We start from the raw sequence: 21,198 nt of genomic DNA, 5'->3' as shown, positions 1-21,198 counted from the left end.
CTGTCCAGGCCTCCATGTCTGTCCAGGGACTGAGCCAGAGAGAGGAAGCAGAGGTAGCAGAAGAGCCTGCCTGCAGAATCCTCCCAGCCTCCCGCTTCCTTTCTCCTCTTTGGCCCAGTTAAATGTGTAAATTACTATTCCCTCCCTATAAAAATCGCTTAACTCCATTACAAATATTTGAATAATAGGAGGAAATCTCAATCGAATGACTGTTAGCATGTTGGTTTCTTCCCATTTATTCTGCCTTCTTATGAGTATGTCAGGCAGCTCCTGTAGAGACATCAGAGTAATGACGATTGTGCCTTCTGCTTTTTCATTTACCGTATTCACCTAGTCAGTGAATGTCAGCTGCTATACTGGTGACTAGGGAGCAATGAAAAATAAAGGATGGTTCCTGCCCTCAGGTAGCTTACTGTCCAGGAGAAATTGAATAGCAGATCCAGTTATGATATGGTATGGCATGGCAGTTATGGTATGGCAGATATGATATGATATGACTCGTCTGCAAAGAGTTGTTGGGGGCATGTTGGAGGAGCCGCCTTCCCAGAATCTTGTTGGCAAGAGAGAAATCCAGGAGTGCTTCCTGGAGGAGGAAGGTGTTGGCAGAGATGAATTCAAAAGGTTTCTACAGTTCCCTCTCATGAAACCCTCTGGACCTGGTGCCTTTTTCAGTGGCAGATTTTTTTTCTCATCAGTGGTAATTAGTTTATTTAAGTTTCTACTCACCTTCTGGTTAATTTTGGCCATTTTATATTTTACTAGGAAAGCATTCATTTTCTCCAGATGTGTAAACTCTCCACTTTTAAACTTTATTATGAATTTCTTTGTGACCAAGTAAATGATTTTTCTAAGTTTTTCATAGACATGTAAGAAAAATGCATATTTTCTTTTTTGATTTTAATTTTAACTTATTTTTTTGAGATGTAGTCTTACTCTGCCGCCCAGGCTGGAGTGCAGTGGCGTGGTCTCAGCTCACCGTAACCTCCACCTCCTGGGTTCAAGCGATTCTCTTGCCTCAGCCTATGAGTGGCTGGGATTATCGGTATGTGCCACCATGCCTGGCTAATTTTTGTATTTTTAGTAGAGAGGGGATTTTGCCATGTTGGCCAGGTTGGTCTGGAACTCCTGACCTCAAGTGATCCACCCGCCTCAGCCTCCCAAAGTGCTGGGATTACAGGTGTGCACCACCACACCTGGCCGGAAGAATGCATATTTTCTATTTAAGGGATATAAGGTACTATCTGCATTAAATCAAGTTTATTGATTATATTATTCAAACTTTCATTTCCTTCGTATCCTTTGCTTGGGGGCAGGGGTCTTTTACTCTAATTCTGATAGATATGTGTTTTGTTAAACCTTCCTCTCAAATTTTCTCTATAAAGCTCTTCTGGTGCTTTTCCTAGTTTTTGCTTTTTATATTTAACTACAGTGCTGTCGGGAGCATGCAGATTTAAAGTGTTCTGTCGGTACAAATTGTGCTTTTCTATCATTACGCAGTGTCCCTCTTTATCCTATTATAGTGCTTAGCCTTAAATTTCGCCCTTCTATTGTTAATATGACCACTTCTTATTTTACTTTATCCTTTTTTTGCACTTGCTTAGCATTATTTTATTTTCTACCATTATCATTTTTTGAAACTACTAATTCCTTGCATATGTCACATCACTGTTTTGTTTTGTTTGAGACAGGGTCTGCCTCTGTTGCCCAGGCTGGAGTGCAGTGGTGTGATCATGGCTCCCTGCAGCGTCAACCTCCCTAGCTGAAGCAATTCTCCCGCCTCAGCACCCTGAGAACCTGGGACCACAGGCCGGCATGCCACCATGCCCAGCTAATTTTTTTTGTTTGTTTGGTATTTTTTGTAGAGATGGAGTTTCTTCATATTGCCCATCACCACTGTATTTTTGTTATTTTCATGGTTTTTTTGTTTGTATGTTTTTTGAGATGGAGTCTTCCTCTGTCACTCAGCCTGGCGTGCAGTGGTACGATCTCAGCTCACTGCAGCCTCCACCTCCTAGGTTCAAGTGATTCTCCTGCCTCCACCTCCTGATTAACTGGGATTACAGGCACACGCCACCACATCCAACTAATTTTTGTATTTTTAGTAGAGACAGGGTTTCACCACATTGGTCAGGCTGGTCTCAAACTCCTGACGTCAGGTGATCCACCTGCCTCACCCTCCCAAAGTACTGGGATTACAGGTGTGAGCCACTGCGCCCAGCCTATCACTGCATTTTTAAACCCAAGCTGACTCTTTGTCTTTTAGTGGGAGAATTCAATCTGTTCACATTTCGTTTAACAATTGATCTACTGTACTTGATTTGATTACCTTTGGCTTGTTTTACATTTATTGGTTTACCTTGCCGTTTTTTCCCTCTGATCTGGTTATCCATTTCCTTTTTCTTCCTGTTACACTTTGCATTTCATTACTGGCAGCTGTCTCTTCTCTGGGGTTCCTAATCAAACACATATTCTTTAGCACATGCCTCAATAGGGATTCTTTTCTCAGCACCCTCATCTGGAAGTTACAGAACCTGTCACTCTGTAGACTCCGGTCTTTTTTCAGCTTAGGAACATCTATTTGTTGCTTGATTTGATTCTTGTTTCTTTATTTTTTATTTTTTTGAGACAGGGTCTTACTCTGCCGCTCAGGCTGGAGTGCTGTGGCACCATCACGGCTCACTGCAGCCTCGACCTCCTGGGTTCAAGTGATCCTTCCACCTCAGCCTTCTGAGAAGCTGGGAATACAGGCGCCCGCCACCACGCCCAGCTAATTTTGTTTGTAGTTTTTGGAGAGACAAGGTTTCGCCACGTTGCCCGGGCTGGTCTTAAATTTCTGGACTCAAGCAGTCTGCCTGCCTCCGCCTCCCAAAGTTCTGGGATTACAGGTGTGAGCCACCATGCCCGTCCTGTTGCTTGATTATTGTTTCTTTCACCACCTTTTCTTTCCTTTGCATATGAGCACTCCTGACTGGGTTCCCCCGTTTATCTTTGGCCTCTTTATTTCATTCTTGGTGTACTTTTTGCTTTGAGGTTTGATATTTCTTCTTGACCTTCCAGGCTGCAAATTTGAATCTCAAGAGTGAATTTCTTCTCCTTCAACTAGTACAATGACATATTTTAAATTCTAAAAATCAGTCTTTTTTTTTTTTTTTTTTTTTTTTTTTTAGACGGAGTCTTGCTTTGTGGCCCAAGCTGAGCTGCAGTGGTGTGATCTCTGCTCACTGCAAGCTCTGCCTCCGGGGTTCATGCCATTCTCCTGCCTCAGCCTCCGGAGTAGCTGGGACTACAGGCGCCTGCCACCTCACCCGGCTAGTTTTTTGTATTTTTAGTAGAGATGGGGTTTCACCGTGTTAGCCAGGGTGGTCTCGATCTCCTGACCTCGTGATCCGCCCGCCTCAGCTTCCCAAAGTGCTGGGATTACAGGTGTGAGCCACCGCGCCCAGCCAAAATCAGTCCTTTTTAAAAACTCTGCTTGATTCGAGTCTCCTTAAGAGTTTGCATTCAAGTTGTAATTGCGTTCTCCAGCCCCTCTATTTTGCCAATAGCCTTGAATTTGTTTTACTAGGTACTATATTTACAGGTATTTTTTAAGTCAAAACAATATTTTAAAGTCTATAGTAAAAATCTCACGTGTACCCTGTTTCCCTGCTCTGTTCTCCCTCAACTCAAAAGTCACCCCTTTCATTCATTGTTTCTTAATTCTTCCAAGGTTTCTGAGTACAAACGAGTATAACTGTGACTCTGATTACTTAATTTTCTCTCTCTTAAGCAACACTGTCCTGTGTGTAAAACAAGGTAAAACACACACACACACACACACACACACACACACACAACACAACAAAACAAAAAAACAACCTTGTTTACTTTTTGTTTTATTTATTTCTTTGACAATGTATCTTGGAGATTGTACCTAGAGAGGTTGTGTCTCCTTCCCTACAACTACAAATAATCCATTTTACCAGTCTCCTGTTTACAGGCACGTGGAATGTTTCCTATATTTTGCTGTTACAGCAATGCCATAATGAATACCCTTTTACATATGTACAGGTAGAAGTAGGGAAAAGTTCCAGAAGTGGGATTTTGGGGTCAAAAGGTAAATAATAGATATTTGATGGGTATGTCCCATGAGGCGTATACCAATTTGCCCTCACCAACACAAATTAGAGTGTCTAGTCCCCAAAGCCTTGCCAACTGACTGTTGTCAAACTTTTATTTTCTGCCAACCTGACCATAAAATGTATTATCTTAAGGTACTTTAAATTTGCATTTCTCTTTCCAGTAAGATTATCTTTTCATATATTTAAGGGCTGTTTGTTCCCCGCCCCCCCTTTTTTTTTTCTGTGAATGGTCTATTTATATCCTTTGCCTGTTTCTGTATTGGGTTGTTGGTTTTTTTCTTATTGAGTTATGGTACCTTTTTCTATACTAGGGAAAATAGCCCTTTGTCTGTTATTACCAGTCGTAATTCCCTCCCCCACCCTGATTGTCTTTTGACTCTGTTAATAGCATTATTTTGCCATGCAAGTTTTCTTAAAGTATACTTACATAGTCTGATGTATCACTCGTTTATTTTATGGCTTTTATATTTTGAGTCTTTGTTACAAAGTCTTTTTTATATATATACATACAGCATATTTAAGTCTTTTATATATATACACACAGAGCATAGTTTATATTATATATATTTATATATACATACAGCATATTGAAGTCTTTTATATATAGACATAAAATATATAGGCTTATATATATGTATATACATACAGCATATTAGATTTTGTTTTCTTCTTTGATTATATTTATGGCTTCATTTTTAAAAATTTAAATCTTTAATCCTTTGAGGGTTATTGTGGATGGACAGAGTGAGATGTGGACCCTCCCTTATTTATATACGTGTTTATTTGTTTGTCTCTGGATGGGCAGTCAGTTGTCCTGTGGCCTTTCACTGACAAGTTTGTCTTTCCCCATGACCTGTGATGGCATCTTTAGTGCGTCCTGGGTCCCGGTTGTGCTGGGGTCTGGTGGCAGCGGCTGGTTTAGTGCGCCCTGGGTCCCGCTTGTGCTGGGGTCTGGTGGCGGCAGCTGGTTTAGTGGTTCTGTCTGTTCCCCCTGCTGAGCTGTCACAGAGTGAGTTTATATGTCTTTGCTCCCCAGAGCTGGGGTCGAGCTGCAGGAGTACCCCACTTGGTTGGGGGGGGCCCTAGAGTGGAGAAGGGATGGTGGTCTCTGCCAGTGGGCCTTGGGCATGGGACATCTGTGATGTCAAAACACCAGCAGGAATTCTCCCTATCTCCTTGGTGCCCTGGCCTTACGGGTAGAGACTACCTGGCCCACCTGTTTGGACCCCTGAGCTCCTGGGCACAAGGATACAAGAACCACCCTGCCTTCTGCCCGCGGTCCCATGAGGGGCCAGCCTGCCCCAGCGTTCCCCTGGGAGCCTCCACCTCAGACACAGCCTTTCACCTGTGCCAGCCAGGTCCCACCCACCCACTGCCCCAGCCTCTGCTTGACTTAGACAGTAGCAGGTCGCAGTTGGGAGCAGAGGGGAACAGGGCATGTTGAAGTGGTGTTATTCCCAGAATGCCTGCTCCAGAGCTGTGTCTAAAAGTGAGAGGAACTACTTTGTAACACATCGGGAGCAGGGGAAGCTGAAGGGCCAGTCTGTTTCCAGGTGAGAAATAATGAACCATTTTTTTTCTTTTCTTTTTTGAGACAGGGTCTCGCTCTGTCACCCAGGCTGGAGTGCAGTGGTGCAATCACGGCTCCCTGCAGCCTCAACCTCCTGGGCTCAAGCGGTCCTCCCACTTCATCCTCCCAAATAGCCGAGACTACACGCTTATATGGTAGCGACAGTAAGGATGGAGAATAGTAAAAAAGTTTGAGGGAATTTTTTTTTTTTACTTTTTATTATGAAAATGTCCAAATAGGCTGGGCCTGGTGGCTCATGCCTATAATCCTAGCACTTTGGGAGGCTGAAGCAGGAGGATTGCTTGAACTCAGGAGTTCAAGACCAGCCTGAAAAACACAGTGAGACCTTGCCTCGATATTAAAAATAAGTAAATACATTTTAAATTTAAAACTAAATAAAAGAAAATGTCCAACATGAAGAAAAGTAAAAATAATTTTTTTTTTTTGAGACAGAATCTTGCTCTGTCACTCAGGCTAGAGGACTGTGGCACAATCTCAGCTCACTGCAATCTCTACCTTCCAGGTTCAAGCGATTCTCATGTCTCAGCCTCCCGAGTAGCTGGAATTACAGGCACGTGCCACCACGCCTGGCTAATTTTTGTATTTTTAGTAGAGACGGGGTTTCAGCATGTTGGCCACGCTGGTCTCGAACTCCTGATCTCAAGTAATCCACCTACCTCTGCCTCCCAAGGTGCTGGGATTACAGGTGTGAGCCACCATGCCTGGACAAAAAGAATTTTTGTTGTTGTTTTTGTTTGTTTGTTTTTTGAGACCAAGTCTTGCTCTGTTGCCCAGCCTGGAGTGCAATGGCACAATCTCGTCTTATTGCAACCTCTGCCTCCCGGGTTCAAGTGATACTCCTGCCTCAGCCTCCCAAGTAGCTGGGATTACATGCATATGCCACCATGCCCCACTAATTTTTCTATTTTTAGTAGAGGAGGGGTTTTGCCATGTTGGCCAGGCTGGTCTCGAATGTCTGGTATCAGGTGATCCGTCTGCCTCAGCCTCCCAAAGTGCTGGGATTATAGGCATAAGACACCACGCCCAGCCAAAAATATTTTTTTTTTTTTTTTTGAGACAGAGTTTTACTTTTGTTGCCCAGGCTACAGTGCAATGGCTTGATCTCGGCTCACTGCAACCTCTACCTCCTGGGTTCAAGCGATTCCCCAGTCTCCTGAGTAGCTGGGATTACAAGTGTGGGCCACCATGCCCGGCTAATTTTTTTGTATTTTTAGTAGAGACGAGGTTTATCCGTGTTGGTCAGGCTAGTCTCAAACTCCCGACCTCAGGTGATCCGCCCACCTCGGCCTCCCAAAGTGCTGGGATTACAGGCGTGAGCCACCTCACCCGGCCAATAATATTTTTAAAAAATGAATACGGGCTGGGCTCAGTGGCTCACGCCTGTAATCCCAGCACTTTGGGAGGCCGAGGCAGGCGGATCACAAGGTCGGGAGTTTGAGACCAGCCTGGCCAAGATTGTGAAACCCTGTCTCTACCAAAAATACAAAAAATTAGCTGGGCATGGTGGTGGGTGCCTGTAGTCCCGGCTACTCAGGAGGCAGAGGCAGAGAATTGCTTGAACCTGGGAGGCAGAGGTTGCAGTGAGCCGAGATTGCGCCACTGCACTCTAGCCTGGGCGACAAAGCTAGACTCTGTCTCAAAAAATAAAAAATAAAAAAAAGAACACAGTTACCTATTGCCTAGATTTAACAATAGCAAGGAGCCAGCATCTTGCTGGCTGCTGTACTAGAAGAAAAAAAAAAGAGAGAAAAGAGAAAAAACAATATTTGCCATGTTTATTTTTATTTATTTATTGCTGATGAATTATAAATTCTAGATATATTTCACCCTTGAAAACTTCAGCATGCATCTCTGAAAAGTGATGTCTTTCTCCATAAACACCCTATCATTAATATATCTGACAAAATTAACAATAATTCCTTAGTGCCATCTATGACCTAAGCCATCATCAGATTTCTGCCTTATCCTAAAACATTTCTCTCACAGCTGGTTGGTTTGGTTCAGGATCCTGTCCAAGGCCATGCCTTGCATCTGGCTGTCTCTTCAATCTCCCTTGAAGAGCCCCGCCCTTTCCTTCTGCCTGGACACTGACTCATTGCCCTGCCTGCAAGGTGTCTGCTTCCTTGCAGCAGTGTTTCCATCTTCCTCTAACCCTGGTGTTACCTGAGAACTGGTAGGCAGGTCTGCAAGGCTTAGGCTGGTCGGATCAATGGGGCTCAGCGTCAGATGAGACAAAGCCAGCAGGAGGCAAGGATGATTCTACCTTGAGTGACAGAGGTAGATGTCACTCAGATGCTGAGATGGGGGAAGGAGGAGGGAGAGGACAAATTTGATTTGGGGCGCACAGCTTTTGACATGTACAAAGGACATCCAGATGGCAGTGGGATATGTGAGCCTGGAGACTTTGCTGCGAGTTGTTCCTCTACAGCCGGTGGGGCTGGGCTCTCCCAAGGCAGTGGAGTGAGAAGCCAGGTGAGACACCAAGCATGAGGCCATGGCAGAGGAGGTGGAGCTTGGGGCCCAATTGCTGAGCAGTAGCAGAGAAAAAGAAGGAAAACCAGGAGGCCTGGCCTGAGGAAGCCCAAGAAGGAGAGGATTTTAAAGAGCAAACACTGGAGAGAAGTCAGGCCAGAGAAGGACCAGGTCTGTCATCAAGGAAGTGGTGGAAGGCCAGCAGTGGGCTGGCTGGCTTAGTGAGGGGACAGAGAAGTTGGCTCAAAAAGGAGGAAGGAAAAAGGAATTAGTTGTTAAAAGGGGATGCAGAGCTGGGTCCAGGGAACAAACTTTTTTTTTTTTTTTTTTGAGATGAACTCTCTCTCTGTCACCCAGGCTGGAGAGCAATGGTGTGATCTCTACTCACTGCAACCTCTGGGGTTCAAGTGGTTTTCCTGCTTCAGCCTCCAAAGCAGCTGGGACTACAGGCGCCCGCCACCACACCTGGCTATTTTGTGTGTGTGAGTGTGTGTGTATTTTTAGTAGAGATGGGGTTTCACCACGTTGGCCAGGCTGGTCTTGAACTCCTGACCTCAAGCGATCCACCTGCCTCAGCCTCCCAAAGTGCTGGGATTACAGGAGTGAGCCGCTGTGCCCAGCCAACATTTTCTTTTTAAGATGGAGAGACCAAATGGATGCAGTGGCTCATGCCTGTAATCCCAGTACTTTGGGAGGCTGAGGTGGGAGGATTTCTTGAGCCCAAGGATCTCAAGGATTTCTTGAGATCAAGACCAGCCTAGGCAACATAGTGAGACCGTCTCTAAAAAAAAAAGCTGGGCATGGTGGTGTGGGCCGGTACTGCCAGCTACTTGGGAGGCTGAAGCAGAAGGATTGCTTGAGTCCAAGAAGTCAAAGCTGCAGTGAACCGTGATCGTACCACTGCCCTCCAGCCTGGGCGACAGAGGAAGACGCTGTCTTAAAAAAAAAAAAAAAAAAAAAAAAAAAAAAAAAAGAGTGAGGCCTTGAGTTTGTTGAAATGAGAAAGGGACAAAGGTAGTCAGAAGGGAAGGGTTGGGGATTTGAGGTGAGGCCACTTCCGAGCAAGTGGGAGGCTATGGAGTCCTTCAGGCCTGGGCTGGGGAGGTTGGCTTGGATGGCAGGGCCCTGTGCCTTCCACTGGGGGAGGGGGAAGGAATGGGGGGTACAAACACAGATACGTTTGAGGGGGTGGGCAGAAGGTGACCACTCTTTGGTCTCATTTTCCCACCTCCCTAGCCTGGCTCATCCCTACAGGCTTCGCTGGCTGGGAGGTTCCCTCATGGACCATTTATTTATTTTCTTTTTTTGAGATGGAGTCTCGCTCTGTCACCCAGGCTGGAGTGCAGTGGTGTGATCTTGGTTCACTGCAACCTCTGCCTCCCAGGTTCAAGCAATTCTCCTGCCTCAGCCTCTGAGTAGCTGGAATTACAGGCGCATGCCACCACGCCCAGCTAATTTTTGTATTTTTAGTAGAGACGGGGTTTCACTATGTTGGCCAGGCTGGTCTGAAACTTCTCACCTCAAGTGATCCTCCTGCCTCAGCCTTCCAAAGTGCTGGGATTACAGGCCTGAGCCACCACGCCCAGCCCCTCATGGACCATTTCTGATCCCTCCTGGCCCCAGCAGCCCTGCTGGGTCTCTGCCAGCCTTACTTAGAGCACAGGCAGTGTGAGCCCTGAGGAGGCCCCACCCCAGCTCCCACCCTGCCTTGGAGGAGCAGGCCAGGCAGGCAGCCCCATGAGGTCACCCAGAGACTGGGGACAGAGTCCACAGCTGAGGGCACCCAACTGAAACCCGAGGCCAGAAAAGCGGAAGTGCAGGCCTGCTTTCCCCCAATCCCCATGGGTGTGGAAACCCAAGGCCCGCGTGGCTCTTTCACAGAAGCAGCCCTGTGACGGGGTAGGGTTGACAGCTCTGTTCTACACATGAAGAAACTGAGGCCCAGAAATTCAAGCGGCTGCTCGGCGGGCAGCTGAAGTAGAGTTCTAGACAAGAGCCCAAGTCTCTGGACTCCAGCTCCACTCTTTTTCCGTTTGAATCAATGGAAGCTTCTGCCCCAAGCCCAAGAAAAGGGTCTCACCTGAAACTGTTAGGTTTGGAATCTCCCCCTACATCCATGCAATAAGATTACATTAAGCCAGCTGGGCTGCTCATGTCTGTAATCCCAGCACTTTGGGAGACCAAGGCGGCGGATCACTTGAGGTCAGGAGTTTGAGACCAGCCTGGCCAACATGATGAAACCCCGTCTCTACTAAAAGTACAAAAAGTAGTTGGGCATGGTGACAGGCACCTGTAATTCCAGCTACTCAGGAAGCTGAGGCAGGAGAATCACTTGAGCCTGGGAGGCAGAGATTGCAGTGAGCTGAGATCGAGCCACTGCACTCCAGCCGTGGTAACAGAGTAAGACTCCATATTGGAAAAAAAGGAAAAAAAAAAAAAAGATTATACTGAGCCGTGGTGCCTCACCTGGGAGGCACAGTCAAATCACCCAAGGAGGCTTCAAATTAAACACTTTCCCCAGGTCCCAGTCCAAACCACTTCCATCAGAATCTCAGAGGGCTGGGCTAGGCACGGCTCCCCAAAGCCTACTGAGGCCTGAGGCCCAGGACTCTGTGGGGTCACCCCCAGCTCCCCCGATCCTGCCCCTGGACATGTAGCTCTGGGTCAGGACGGGATGGTTAAGGGGAGACCCAGTTTCTGTCCTGGAGAACATGTGTCCGGGGGAGGGACCTGTCATGTGGACATAGCTGAGCTCCTTGAGGCAAAGATCACCATTCTTTCCGGCCCCCCCTCCACCTGGCCTGGGTGGCACAGAGCACATTCACTGAGTCAACAAAGGACACCGTGTCCCCTCACCAGCCCCTGAGTCAGTTCCTGGACCAAGTCCTGGTTTGGAGGCGTTCATTTTGCCTCTAGCCCCAGAGGACTGGGTCTTCCTAGTGCACCTGCTCCTGCCCCAGCACTTCCTATGAGGGTTTGGGAGGGAAGAGTGAGGTCAGAGCGGGGAGAGGAGGGGTGTTGTGCACCTGGTTTGTTCTAGAACCTCCCCTGATCCTCCCCCTTGTGCCTCTCAGAGGCATGAGGGTGTGGTGGAGGGAGGCAGACCCCACTGGGGAGCCACTGTGGTCATCACCTCCTCTCGCTGGGGGAAGGGAAGCCCAGACAGGGCCTGAGAGCCAACTTCTGTGGCTAAGAGCAGGCAGGAACTGTGTGAGTTTGTTCAGTCCCTATAGTTTGGGGCTGGAGCTCCCTGGGAGACCCCCATCATGGGGGCCCAGCTTCCTACTGGGGAAGAGAAGCAGGTGAGATGCCAGGTGAGTTGCTGGCTGCCCGTTCTGTAGTCCCAGCCCTGACACTGACACTCCTGGCCCCGGGCACAGGGAGTCCCTGCCCCCCATTCTACCTGCAGGGCAGTGCTGAGGGCCTGAGTTCCACACCTGTCCTCCTCTCTCCCCTCCCCACCCAGCTCCTCCCTGGTGGCTCAGAGTTTCTGGCCTCTCTGGAATTTACAGAGGCTCTTCCTGTCTCTGGGACCTGGTTGCATATCCCTTGGTGACCTGTCATATGCACGCACACGTGTGTGTGGTGTGTGTGTGTATGTGTGTGTGAGTCCGCATCCCTGGCCTCAGGGTGGGGACAGAGAGGTGGGTCAGGTGTGTGATAAGCATGAGGCCTCCAACCTTCTGTGATTCCTGCTGTCCTCCGCCCTGCTAGGGAGGAGGGGATTAGTCTACCCCTGGGGTCTGGGCTTCTGAGTCAGGCACAGGGAATGGGACACTGGTACGAGAGCTTTTGCGGGCAGAGCAGGGCATGGGGCCCAGTCTTGCTCCTAGTGTGATCTCTCCAAGTGTCTCATGCCCCACATTCGCACTGTGCCTGGCTCTGCTTGGGGTCCTTGTCCCCAGCCCACAATGGGTACAGGAGAGGAGGGGCTGAGGGACACGGCAGGAGAGAAAAACAGAGCCAGGGTGGGGGCCGGAGGAGGAAGAATGGGCCTGGAGTGGGAGGGCGGGGGTCAGAGTCTGACCTGGAAGGGAGGTGGCCTTCAGCAGGGGTGGGCTGGTGGGCTTAGTGCTGTCTGACCCTTAAGCCTGGAGAGGAAGCACTTCTGAGGGAGGAGGGAAGACAAGATGGGCCTATGGGCTCAGAGGAGGGGCTGCGACTTCTCACTCAGGCCATGCGGCTGGGGTCTAACACCCCCCACGAGGGGGGTGAAGGGAAGAGAGGCCAGGGAGAAGATCTAGCCTTCCTCCTGGGAGAAGCTGGTGCCTGGCCCTCTTCTCTGGGTCCTTAGAGAAGAGGGGACAGGCACGGGCATACTTGCACATGTGTGTGGACACGCAAGTGGGAGTGGGCCCATGTGGGCATGCAGGCAGGGGAGGGCACATGCATCTTGGTGATCGAGTCTGGAGGAGACAGACCCAGGTGGTCAGGCGGGCAGATAGTGGTGTGGTCAGAATCCTTCCTGTCCTCCTCGGGGCTGGCACAGTCCAGACGCCAGCTCCCTGTGATATCACATCTGCCCAGACCCCTTCCTCTTTGGGAACCCTTCCCCTCCCCCCACAAGCTTCCTCTTTCCCATCACACCCTCCCTGGGCCTAGAGGGAGTGGACAACCACTCATTGTCCTGTTTCCGCTCCGGGAGCCACTCCAGGCCAGCCCAGGCCCCCAGCACTCAGCACCCGCTCTGCCCGCCCTGTCTGTGCAGTGCGCCCCTCCCCCACAGGCTCAGCCGTGATTCTCTCTGTGCAGTTTGTGCTGTGCCTGGGTCTGGCCGTGATCTTCCCCTGTGCAGCCCACACCATGGCTATGTCTGGGCCTGGGATGCGGCTCACTGGTCATTAGAGCACTGAGTGGGGCAGCCAGCGGTGTTTCTAGAAGCATAAAAATACCCCCAACCTGAGGCCCCTCCACCCGACCCGCCCCAACACAGGCAGCACTTCCGCAGACCTGACAGGAAATGGGCTGGAGTCTCAGCCTCCCGCCATCTCGAGGCAACTTCTTGTTTCCCTGTTGCCCTGTGCCAGCACTGGGGTAGTGCCCCCTGGACTCCACCCCCAAAACCTTCCCAGGGCTCTGTCCCTGCAGCTCGGAGGGGCCAGGATGGTGGACATGATCGCCAAAGTGACTAGGAGGCAGAGTCAAGCCTTGCGGGCACAGGTAGGGGACGCTGGGGTCAAGGGGTGCCCCATTGACCTCTACCCCAAGCCCTGTTAGGAGCTGGGCAAGCTGGGGCTCGGAGCAGGGAGCCTCTTGGAAGTTGGGGCTCATACTTCCTTTTCTCTTTCCTTCTTAGAGGCCCTGCCCATCCAAGAGGTGGTCAGCTTGGGGCAAGAGTGGCAGAGCTGCCACCTGCTTGTGGACAGGGCAGGGAACTGGAGACAAGGGGTGAACCACTGTAAGGAAGTGCCAGGGGGCTGGGCAGCCTGGAGCTTGACAACCAGGTCCCTCTTGGCTCCTCCTCTGGCCTGGGGTGGGAAGGCCACTTCTTGTCTCTAGGATGCGGCCCAAGAGCCGTTGGCTCTGTGGTCAGGCCCCTGCTTATGAGCTGCATCTGGGTCTTGCTGGGCCTCCACGCACAGGAGCAAGGAGGAGGGTAGGGACGGCAGGCGCTGCTGTAACTCCTTGAAGCCCAGAGGATGTGGAGGGCGTGACTGCACCTGGCCCCAGGAGCTGGTCAGAACCCAGCTGAGGCTCTGCCAGGAGGGGAGGCATCTCTAGCTCAGCACTGCGCGGGGTCTGCAGAGAGTTCTAGAGTTCGAAGGGGCCTGAAGGACGCTGCAGTTCAACGCCCACCACAGGGCTGTGGCTTCCCTAACGGGGAGTAGACTCTGCTGCTCAGTGACCTCCAGCGAGAGTCCCCCACTACCTCCATAAGCAGCCCGTGTCTCTGGCAGCCCCAGTCCTCAGAATACTTCCTTTAGAGGAATGCTGCTCTGCCCCTGCAGCGTGATACCATGTCTTCTCTTCCTTGTGACAGCCCTGTCATGCTGGGGACCTAAACTTCTACCTCTCAAATCTCTTCTGTACCTGCTGGGGATGTTCCTTTGTGTGAAGACCCCATCAGCCTCACTGGCCTGGGACTCCTTGGGAACTCAGAGCCACGGCCCACAGCCTGCCAAGTAGAAACTCCTGCTCCAAAGAGCCTGCTCCTTATCAGCTCATCCACCCCTGGTGGGGCCTTTCAACCCCTGCCCCAGTGGGTTCAGCTGGGAGGATGGCAGGTGTGTCTGGTTCCTCTGCCTTCCTCTCCCGGCTGCTTCCATCCTGCCCTCCCCAGGAATCTCCTGGTTTCTGTGGCTCCAACCTTCCTCCTCAGAAAACTCAGCTCATTCCAGGCTCTCCTGCCATGTCAGGCGTGTTTGCTGCTGAAACTTGGCATGGGTTAGACTTGCGTACTCAAGCAGTAAGTGTTTGTGGCAGACCTGCTGGGTGCTTCAGGGCATTGGCCCAGCTGCTGGGCGGCAAATGAAATCAGCTACATTATCCTTAGTCTTGCTCTCAAGAAAATCCTGCCTTTTGGGGCAGAGGAGGTGGGCAGATGGCTGGACAACTGGCTGCCCACCAAGGCAGAACGCCATTGGGCCCCACCAGAGCAGTGAGCAGAGTGCCAGCAGGTTTGGCCTCTCCCTGGAGAGGCTTATCAGCTAAGCACCATGAGAGAGCAGGATTTGGGTAGGCAGAGAACCAGAGAAGGGAATTCCAGGCTGAGGGAATGGCTGGAGCAAAGGCGTGGAGGTGGGAGAATGCCTTTTCTGTTGGGGGCCAGTGAGAGTCCTGTTGTGGTTGGACTACAGGATGCCACATCAGGGCTGTGGTGGGGGCAGAGAAAGGAGAAGTGGGCTGGCGGGTCCCCTCTCAGCCACACAGGAGCCTAGAGGAAGGGGAGAGGAGCGAAGAACTGATGGGCTGGGATCCCCAGCTCTCCCTGACCCCTGGGCACCTGGGGACCAGCACCCTGTCTAAAACTGTAACATCCTCTTCTTTGACAGTGTTTTCCTTTCTTGCTTAGCAGTGATCAGCACTGACATGCTGTCCATTTACTCATCACCCCGCCATTTACACACAGGTGCACTTGAGTGCCAGCTCTGCCGGGGAGGGATTTGTGTCCCTTTTTCACTGCTGCATTCCCCGTGCCTCGAACAGTGCCTGGCGCAGAGCAGGCAAATCTTTGTTGGGTGAACGAATGTTCTTCTTTTCCTTATTCTTTTTGTTGTTTTGGCTTGCTTTGCTTTTTTAGCATCAGTTTGGTGAAAAATGAATTTTTTTTTTTGGCATCTGCCTAAGGCTCAGGGAGAGGCCACCTTGAACAAGTGCTTCCTCTTTCGAGGAGTTTACAGCTTAGTGACGGTGTCACAGTCAGCAGAGGAACTTCTGTGATTTTTTTGAAAGTTTTGTAGTACAAAATTTTGAGGCTGCAGGAAAGTTCAAAGAAAACAAAACAAAAATAAACCCCTATAATCACAGTGCTCAGAGGGGACCTCTGTTAGCATTTTGGAAAGTTTCTGAAAACAAAAATTGAAATGTAGAAATCCGCTTTCCCCTGAAGTTTTGCGTATGCTTAGAAAATAGTAATCGGCCGGGTGCGGTGGCTCATGCCTGTAATCCCAGCACTTTGGGAGGCCGAGGTGGGCGGATCACCTGAGGTCAGGAGTTCAAGACCAGCCTGGCCAACAGGGCAAAACCCCATCTCTACTAAAAATACAAAAATTAGCCAGGTGTGGTGGCGCACGCCTGTAATCCCAGCTACTCGGGAGGCTGAGGCATGAGAATCACTTGAACCTGGGAAGCGGAGGTTGTAGTGAGCCAAGATCACACCACTCTACTCCAGTGTGGATGACAGAGAGAGACTTTGTCTCAAAAAAAAAGAAAAAAGAAAATAGTAGTAATGCCATGCTGCTGCCTGGGGTTCGAGAATGTAGTCGTCTGTCCCTCTGTGGGACTGAGGGTGCTGGGCTGAATGTAGGGGCACGGGGATGGGGGGAATCTCGGGAAAAGGCTGGAACCTGGCACCTGAGCTGAGTCCTGACGAAGGAATTGGAGTCAGCCAGGCATAAAAAGGGGTGGAGATGGGCCTGGGCAGGCTGCAAATGAGCCTAGGCCTGGAGGAAACACAGCAGGGAAGGTGGGAACCTCTAGCAACTGGTGCTACTGGAGCGTAAAGTTCAAGGCAAGGGGCAAGGAGTGGCAGGAAATAATAGTGGAAGCACAGGCCGGTGAGGGGACTGTCTCTTGTGCCCGGTTAAGGGCTTAGACTTTGCCCTGCAGCCAGCAGGGAGCTCTGAGGTGTGAATCAAGAGAGCCTCTGTTCTGGAAGGCTTAGGCATGGCTAGGTTTATCTTCTATGTGATTGAACCCCCAGCTGCCCTCACTCTCCTTTGGGGTGTGGGAAAATGATTCACCTCTCTTTGCCCCTCCATTCTCCAGCCCATCTGGCTGTCCTCTCTCCCTCTCTTGTCTGGAATTGGTTCTGACCCCTGCAAACTTCACCTTGAAAAGTTCAGTCCCCAAATCCAGACACGGTACTGAGTCCAGTCCCAGAGCTTTCTGGGCTGGGAGGGAGGTGGGGTGGGAACTCTTAATGGGGCTTTAAGAATACAGCTTGAACCCGGGAGGTGGCTGTTATAGTGAGCCGAGATTGCACCACCACACTCCAGCCTGGGTGACCGAGCAAGACCCCATCTCCAAAAAACAAAAAAAGAATGCAGCAGGGCCTTGAATGGGCACCACAAACAGGGGCATGCCCCAGGCCACTTCTCAGTTCCTGCCCAACCTCTGACTTGCCTCTGTGAGTACACAGTTGTGAGAACTGGGTTATCAATGTTTTATTATTATTGATAAATATAGTTAATGTAATTGACCCACCCATCTGGGGCACTGAATACTTTACAAAGCACTTCCAAGAGCATTTCCTCATTCACTCTTCACTGCAATTTCCGGAATGGGCAGAGCAGACATGTTACACCCAGGAAACTGAGGCAGAGAGGTAGTGTGACTTTTCAAAGGTCACCCACGGGGCTAAAGCTCAGGGAGAGGCCACTTCAAACAGGCGCTTCCCCTTTCAGGGAGTTTACATATTAGTGATGTTGTCACAGTCAACAGAAGAACCTCTGTGATTTTTAAAAAGCTTCGTTGTACAAAATTTTGAGGCTGCAGAAAAGTTTAAAGAAAATAAAAACAAACCCCTATAATCGCACTGCCCAGAGGGGACCTCTGTTAGCATTTTGGAAGGTTTCTGAAAACACAAAATTCCTCCTTTTTCCTCCCACAGGTGGACGACCCCCCGGAGCCCGTGTACGCGAACATAGAGAGGCAGCCCCGGGCCACTTCGCCGAGCGCTGCTGCGGTCCCCCTCCCCAGCCCAGTGTGGGAGACGCACACGGACGCGGGCACCGGGCGCCCCTACTACTACAATCCAGACACGGGAGTTACCACCTGGGAGTCGCCCTTTGAGGCTGCCGCCAGCCCAGCCACCTCCCCTGCCTCGGTGGACAGCCACGTGAGCCTCGAGACCGAGTGGGGCCAGTACTGGGATGAGGAGAGCCGCAGAGTGTTCTTCTACAACCCGCTGACGGGCGAGACGGCCTGGGAGGACGAGGCCGAGAACGAGCCCGAGGAGGAGTTTGAGATGCAGCCGGGCCTGAGCCCTGGCAGCCCCGGGGACCCGCGGGTGAGGGGCAGGGCCAGAGTGGGCGGGTCTACCTCTGAGCTCCTCTGATCCTGCCTCCTGCTCCCAGAGGCCCAGGGACACACGGGTGAGGGGTGGTGATGGGTGGGCAGGGCTACCTCTGAGAGCCTTTGACTCCTCCTCCTGCTCCCACAGACCCAGGGACCCCAGGGTGAAGGGCGTGGCTGGAGTGGGCGGGGCTACCTCTAAGCACTTCTGATCCCGCCTCCTGTTTTATAGACCCAGGGAGCACAGGGTTGGGGCAGGGCTGGAGTGGGCGGGGCTACCTCTGAGTGCCTCTGACGCCTTCTGCTCCCACAGTCCCAGGGACCAGAGGGTGAGGGGCGGGGCTGGAGTGGGCGGAGCTACCTCTGAGTATCTCTGACTCTACCTCCTGCTCCCACAGCCCCAGGGACCAGACGGCAAGAGGGTGGGCCTGGTCCAAAACGGCAGGGCTAGCGGGCAGTGCTGGCAATCAGAGCCTCTGACTCTACCTTCTGTTCCCCACAGCCCCCCACCCCGGAGACGGACTACCCCGAGTCACTGACCAGTTACCCCGAGGAGGACTATTCTCCCGTGGGCTCCTTTGGTGAGCCCGGCCCCACCTCTCCCTTGACCACACCCCCCGGCTGGTCTTGTCATATCAGCCAGGACAAGCAGACGCTCTACACCAACCACTTCACCCAGGAGCAGGTAGGCGAAGCGGGCAGATGGACCCGGCCAGCCTCGGAGTCCTCCCCACAACCTTCCTCACTAATAGGTCGCCTGAGTGCTCTAAACTGTAGCTCCCACACAGAGCCTAAACCCGTCAAACGCATCACCTGCACCTGCCCCTCCAGACTCCCTGGTGCTGTCTTGGAACCTGGTTGGAGGGGACCTTTTCCTCCCTTCTCATGAGCGGGGCGGGAGGCCCTGACCGTTCCTCTCCCCACAGTGGGTGAGGCTGGAGGACCCCTACGGGAAGCCATACTTCTACAATCCAGAGGACTCCTCCGTTCGATGGGAGCTGCCCCAGGTAACAACCTGGGGAAAGGGGGGTGCTGGGGAGAGAGGAAGAGATCACATACGACTGTGTCTTTCTCCCCAGGTCCCTGTCCCTGCCCCTCGAAGCATCCATAAATCCAGCCAGGATGATGACACCCCAGCCCAGGCCAGCCCTCCAGAGGAGAAGGTAGGGGAGGAGCCATTGAGGTCCTGGCAGGACCACCACAGTAGCACTAGGGGGCTTCTGGAGGTCCTGGGAGAAGGGACTGGGCAGGACATATCTGTCTTCCCCCACAGGTCCCTGCAGAGCTGGATGAGGTTGGGAGCTGGGAGGAAGTCTTTCCTGCCACAGCTGCTGTGAGGGTAGGCATCACCCCTACCCCCAGCCAGGTGGTGGGGCTGGCGAGGAGGGTTCAGTGGGGCCATAGGCCCAGACCATAGAGAGTGGCAGCTCAGCAGGTGACCAGCCTCTACTCCCCATAGCTCACCCCTTAACTACCCACTCTTGTACCTTCTCTCTCTTTTCTCTCTTAGACCAAGACGTTGGACAAGGCAGGGGTGCTCCATCGCACCAAGACGGCGGAAAAGGGAAAGCGGCTCCGGTGAGAGCCCATCTACACCCAGGCCGGGGCAGGGTGGGCCTTGGTGATGATGTTCACTGAGCACTTCCTATACGCCAGGCTCTTATTAATGCTCACAACAACTTCGTGAGTGGTCCTCTGTGGACACTGAGACACTGCGAGATAAAGTGACTTGCTCAAGGTCCCTTGGCTGCTAGGTGTTAGAGTCAGGATTTCAGCCCTCATAGTGGGGTGCCCTAGCCTGTGTTCCTAAGCTCTGACTTGTTCCTGAGGTAGGAGGGGCCCTCAACCCAGGACCAAATCTAAGTCCTGCCACCCCAACTTCCCCACCCCCACCTAGAAAGAAGCATTGGAGTGCCTCCTGGACTGTGCTGGAGGGTGGCGTCCTGACATTCTTCAAGGACTCAAAGACCTCAGCTGCAGGCGGCCTGGTAAGGCCAGGCCCTCAGGGCAGGGACCACCCCATCTGCTTTTATTTATTTATTTACATTTATTTATTTATTTATTTATTTATTTATTTATTTATTTATTTTTGAGACAGAGTCTCGCTATGTCGCCCAGGCTGGAGTGCAGTGGTGTAATCTCGACTCACTGCAACTTCTTCCTCCTGAGTTCTCCTGCCTTAGCCTCTTGAGTAGCTAGGACTACAGGCATGTGCCACCAGGCCCGGCTAATTTTTGTGTTTTTAGTAGAGATGGGGTTTCACTATGTTGGCCAATCTGGTCTTGGACTCGACTTCAGGTGATCCGCCCACCTCGGCATCCCAAAGTGCTGGGATTACAGACGTGAGCCACTGTGCCCAGCCCCCATCTGCTCTATCTAATCTGGCTTGGAGATAACGAGGTCTGAGAGAGTGGTCCATGAGTGTCAGAGGAGCTGGGCCTTGGTAGGAAGGGGGTGATGCTGGCAGCTTCACTCCAAGACAAGTAGTTTTAGCCCACTGGAGATGGGGAACAGTCTTGAGGGTGGCCAGCTCCAGTCTGGAGGGCAGGGAGGCTGGGGGCGGGCATACCTGCTTGCAGGGATGCAGACTGCACTCCTTTCCTGTCCTCCACTGGACGGGTGGACAGCAGTGGACAGGCCAGCCAGCAGGCTCTGTGGTTAAGAAGCATCAGGGTCTGGGTTCAGGAACCCTTGGGGCTCTTTTCCCCAGAGTCGTTTCTTGGCCATGCCGTAGACCCCATCCTATTCCTAGGGTCAGAGTGCCACAGCAGACACATCTGAGGGCTCCCTGTGACCTTCCTCCCTCTCCCACAGAGGCAGCCTTCCAAGTTTTCCACCCCCGAGTACACAGTGGAGCTGAGGGGGGCCACTCTCTCCTGGGCCCCCAAAGACAAATCCAGTAGGAAGAATGTGCTGGAGGTAAGTAGCCAGGGTGGGGAGAAGGAGGGAAGGGGCTTAGTGATGCCTGTCAGCCCTCTGACAACTGTTGACCTGGAAATGACCTGGGGGTTTTTGATCCTTAGTTCCCTATGAGCCAACGCTGTGTGCAGCTTTTGGCTGTATTAATAGAGGTGGGAATCCAGAGCCAGAGAGGAGATATTGGTGCAGTTGTTGGCAGTGCTCTGGGACCCTTACTGTAGGCAAGCTCCAAGAAGGAGGACCTAGGAGGAATTGGGGCTACCATTCTCGGGGCTCAAGGCCAATGCTGCCCCCCAACCCCAGGGGACCTATCCTGTGTTTCTAACATCACAGATTCTGCAGTTCCCTCTCCAGGAGTTGAGTTAATAATAATCCTTGCCCTGGAGGGTGGTGAGGAGTAGGGCCTCTGAGAGAAGAAAT

General features: G+C 51.6%; 1 protein-coding gene across 6 annotated transcripts in view; it reads left to right on the top strand.

Moving 5' to 3' along the window:
* ARHGAP27 (Rho GTPase activating protein 27) overlaps positions 1 to 21,198 on the top strand; it is a 37,052-nt gene that overhangs the window by 8,358 nt on the left and 7,496 nt on the right. For 3 of the 6 annotated variants that reach the window (XM_050762332.1, XM_050762337.1, XM_050762334.1), the window contains 8 exons: positions 17,456 to 17,854; positions 18,362 to 18,544; positions 18,786 to 18,866; positions 18,939 to 19,022; positions 19,133 to 19,198; positions 19,370 to 19,437; positions 19,757 to 19,847; positions 20,674 to 20,778. In XM_050762332.1, coding sequence (XP_050618289.1) covers positions 17,456 to 17,854; positions 18,362 to 18,544; positions 18,786 to 18,866; positions 18,939 to 19,022; positions 19,133 to 19,198; positions 19,370 to 19,437; positions 19,757 to 19,847; positions 20,674 to 20,778 — 1,077 coding nt within the window. Of the gene's footprint in view, positions 1 to 12,461; positions 13,345 to 17,455; positions 17,855 to 18,361; positions 18,545 to 18,785; positions 18,867 to 18,938; positions 19,023 to 19,132; positions 19,199 to 19,369; positions 19,438 to 19,756; positions 19,848 to 20,673; positions 20,779 to 21,198 lie in introns of those variants that run through there. The other 3 variants (XM_050762335.1, XM_050762336.1, XM_050762333.1) reach the window with 3 other exon arrangements.

Source organism: Macaca thibetana, chromosome 16, assembly GCF_024542745.1.
Source record: "Macaca thibetana thibetana isolate TM-01 chromosome 16, ASM2454274v1, whole genome shotgun sequence".
NCBI classification, from domain to species: domain Eukaryota; kingdom Metazoa; phylum Chordata; class Mammalia; order Primates; family Cercopithecidae; genus Macaca; species Macaca thibetana.
This window is presented reverse-complemented; position numbering and strand designations above follow the sequence as displayed.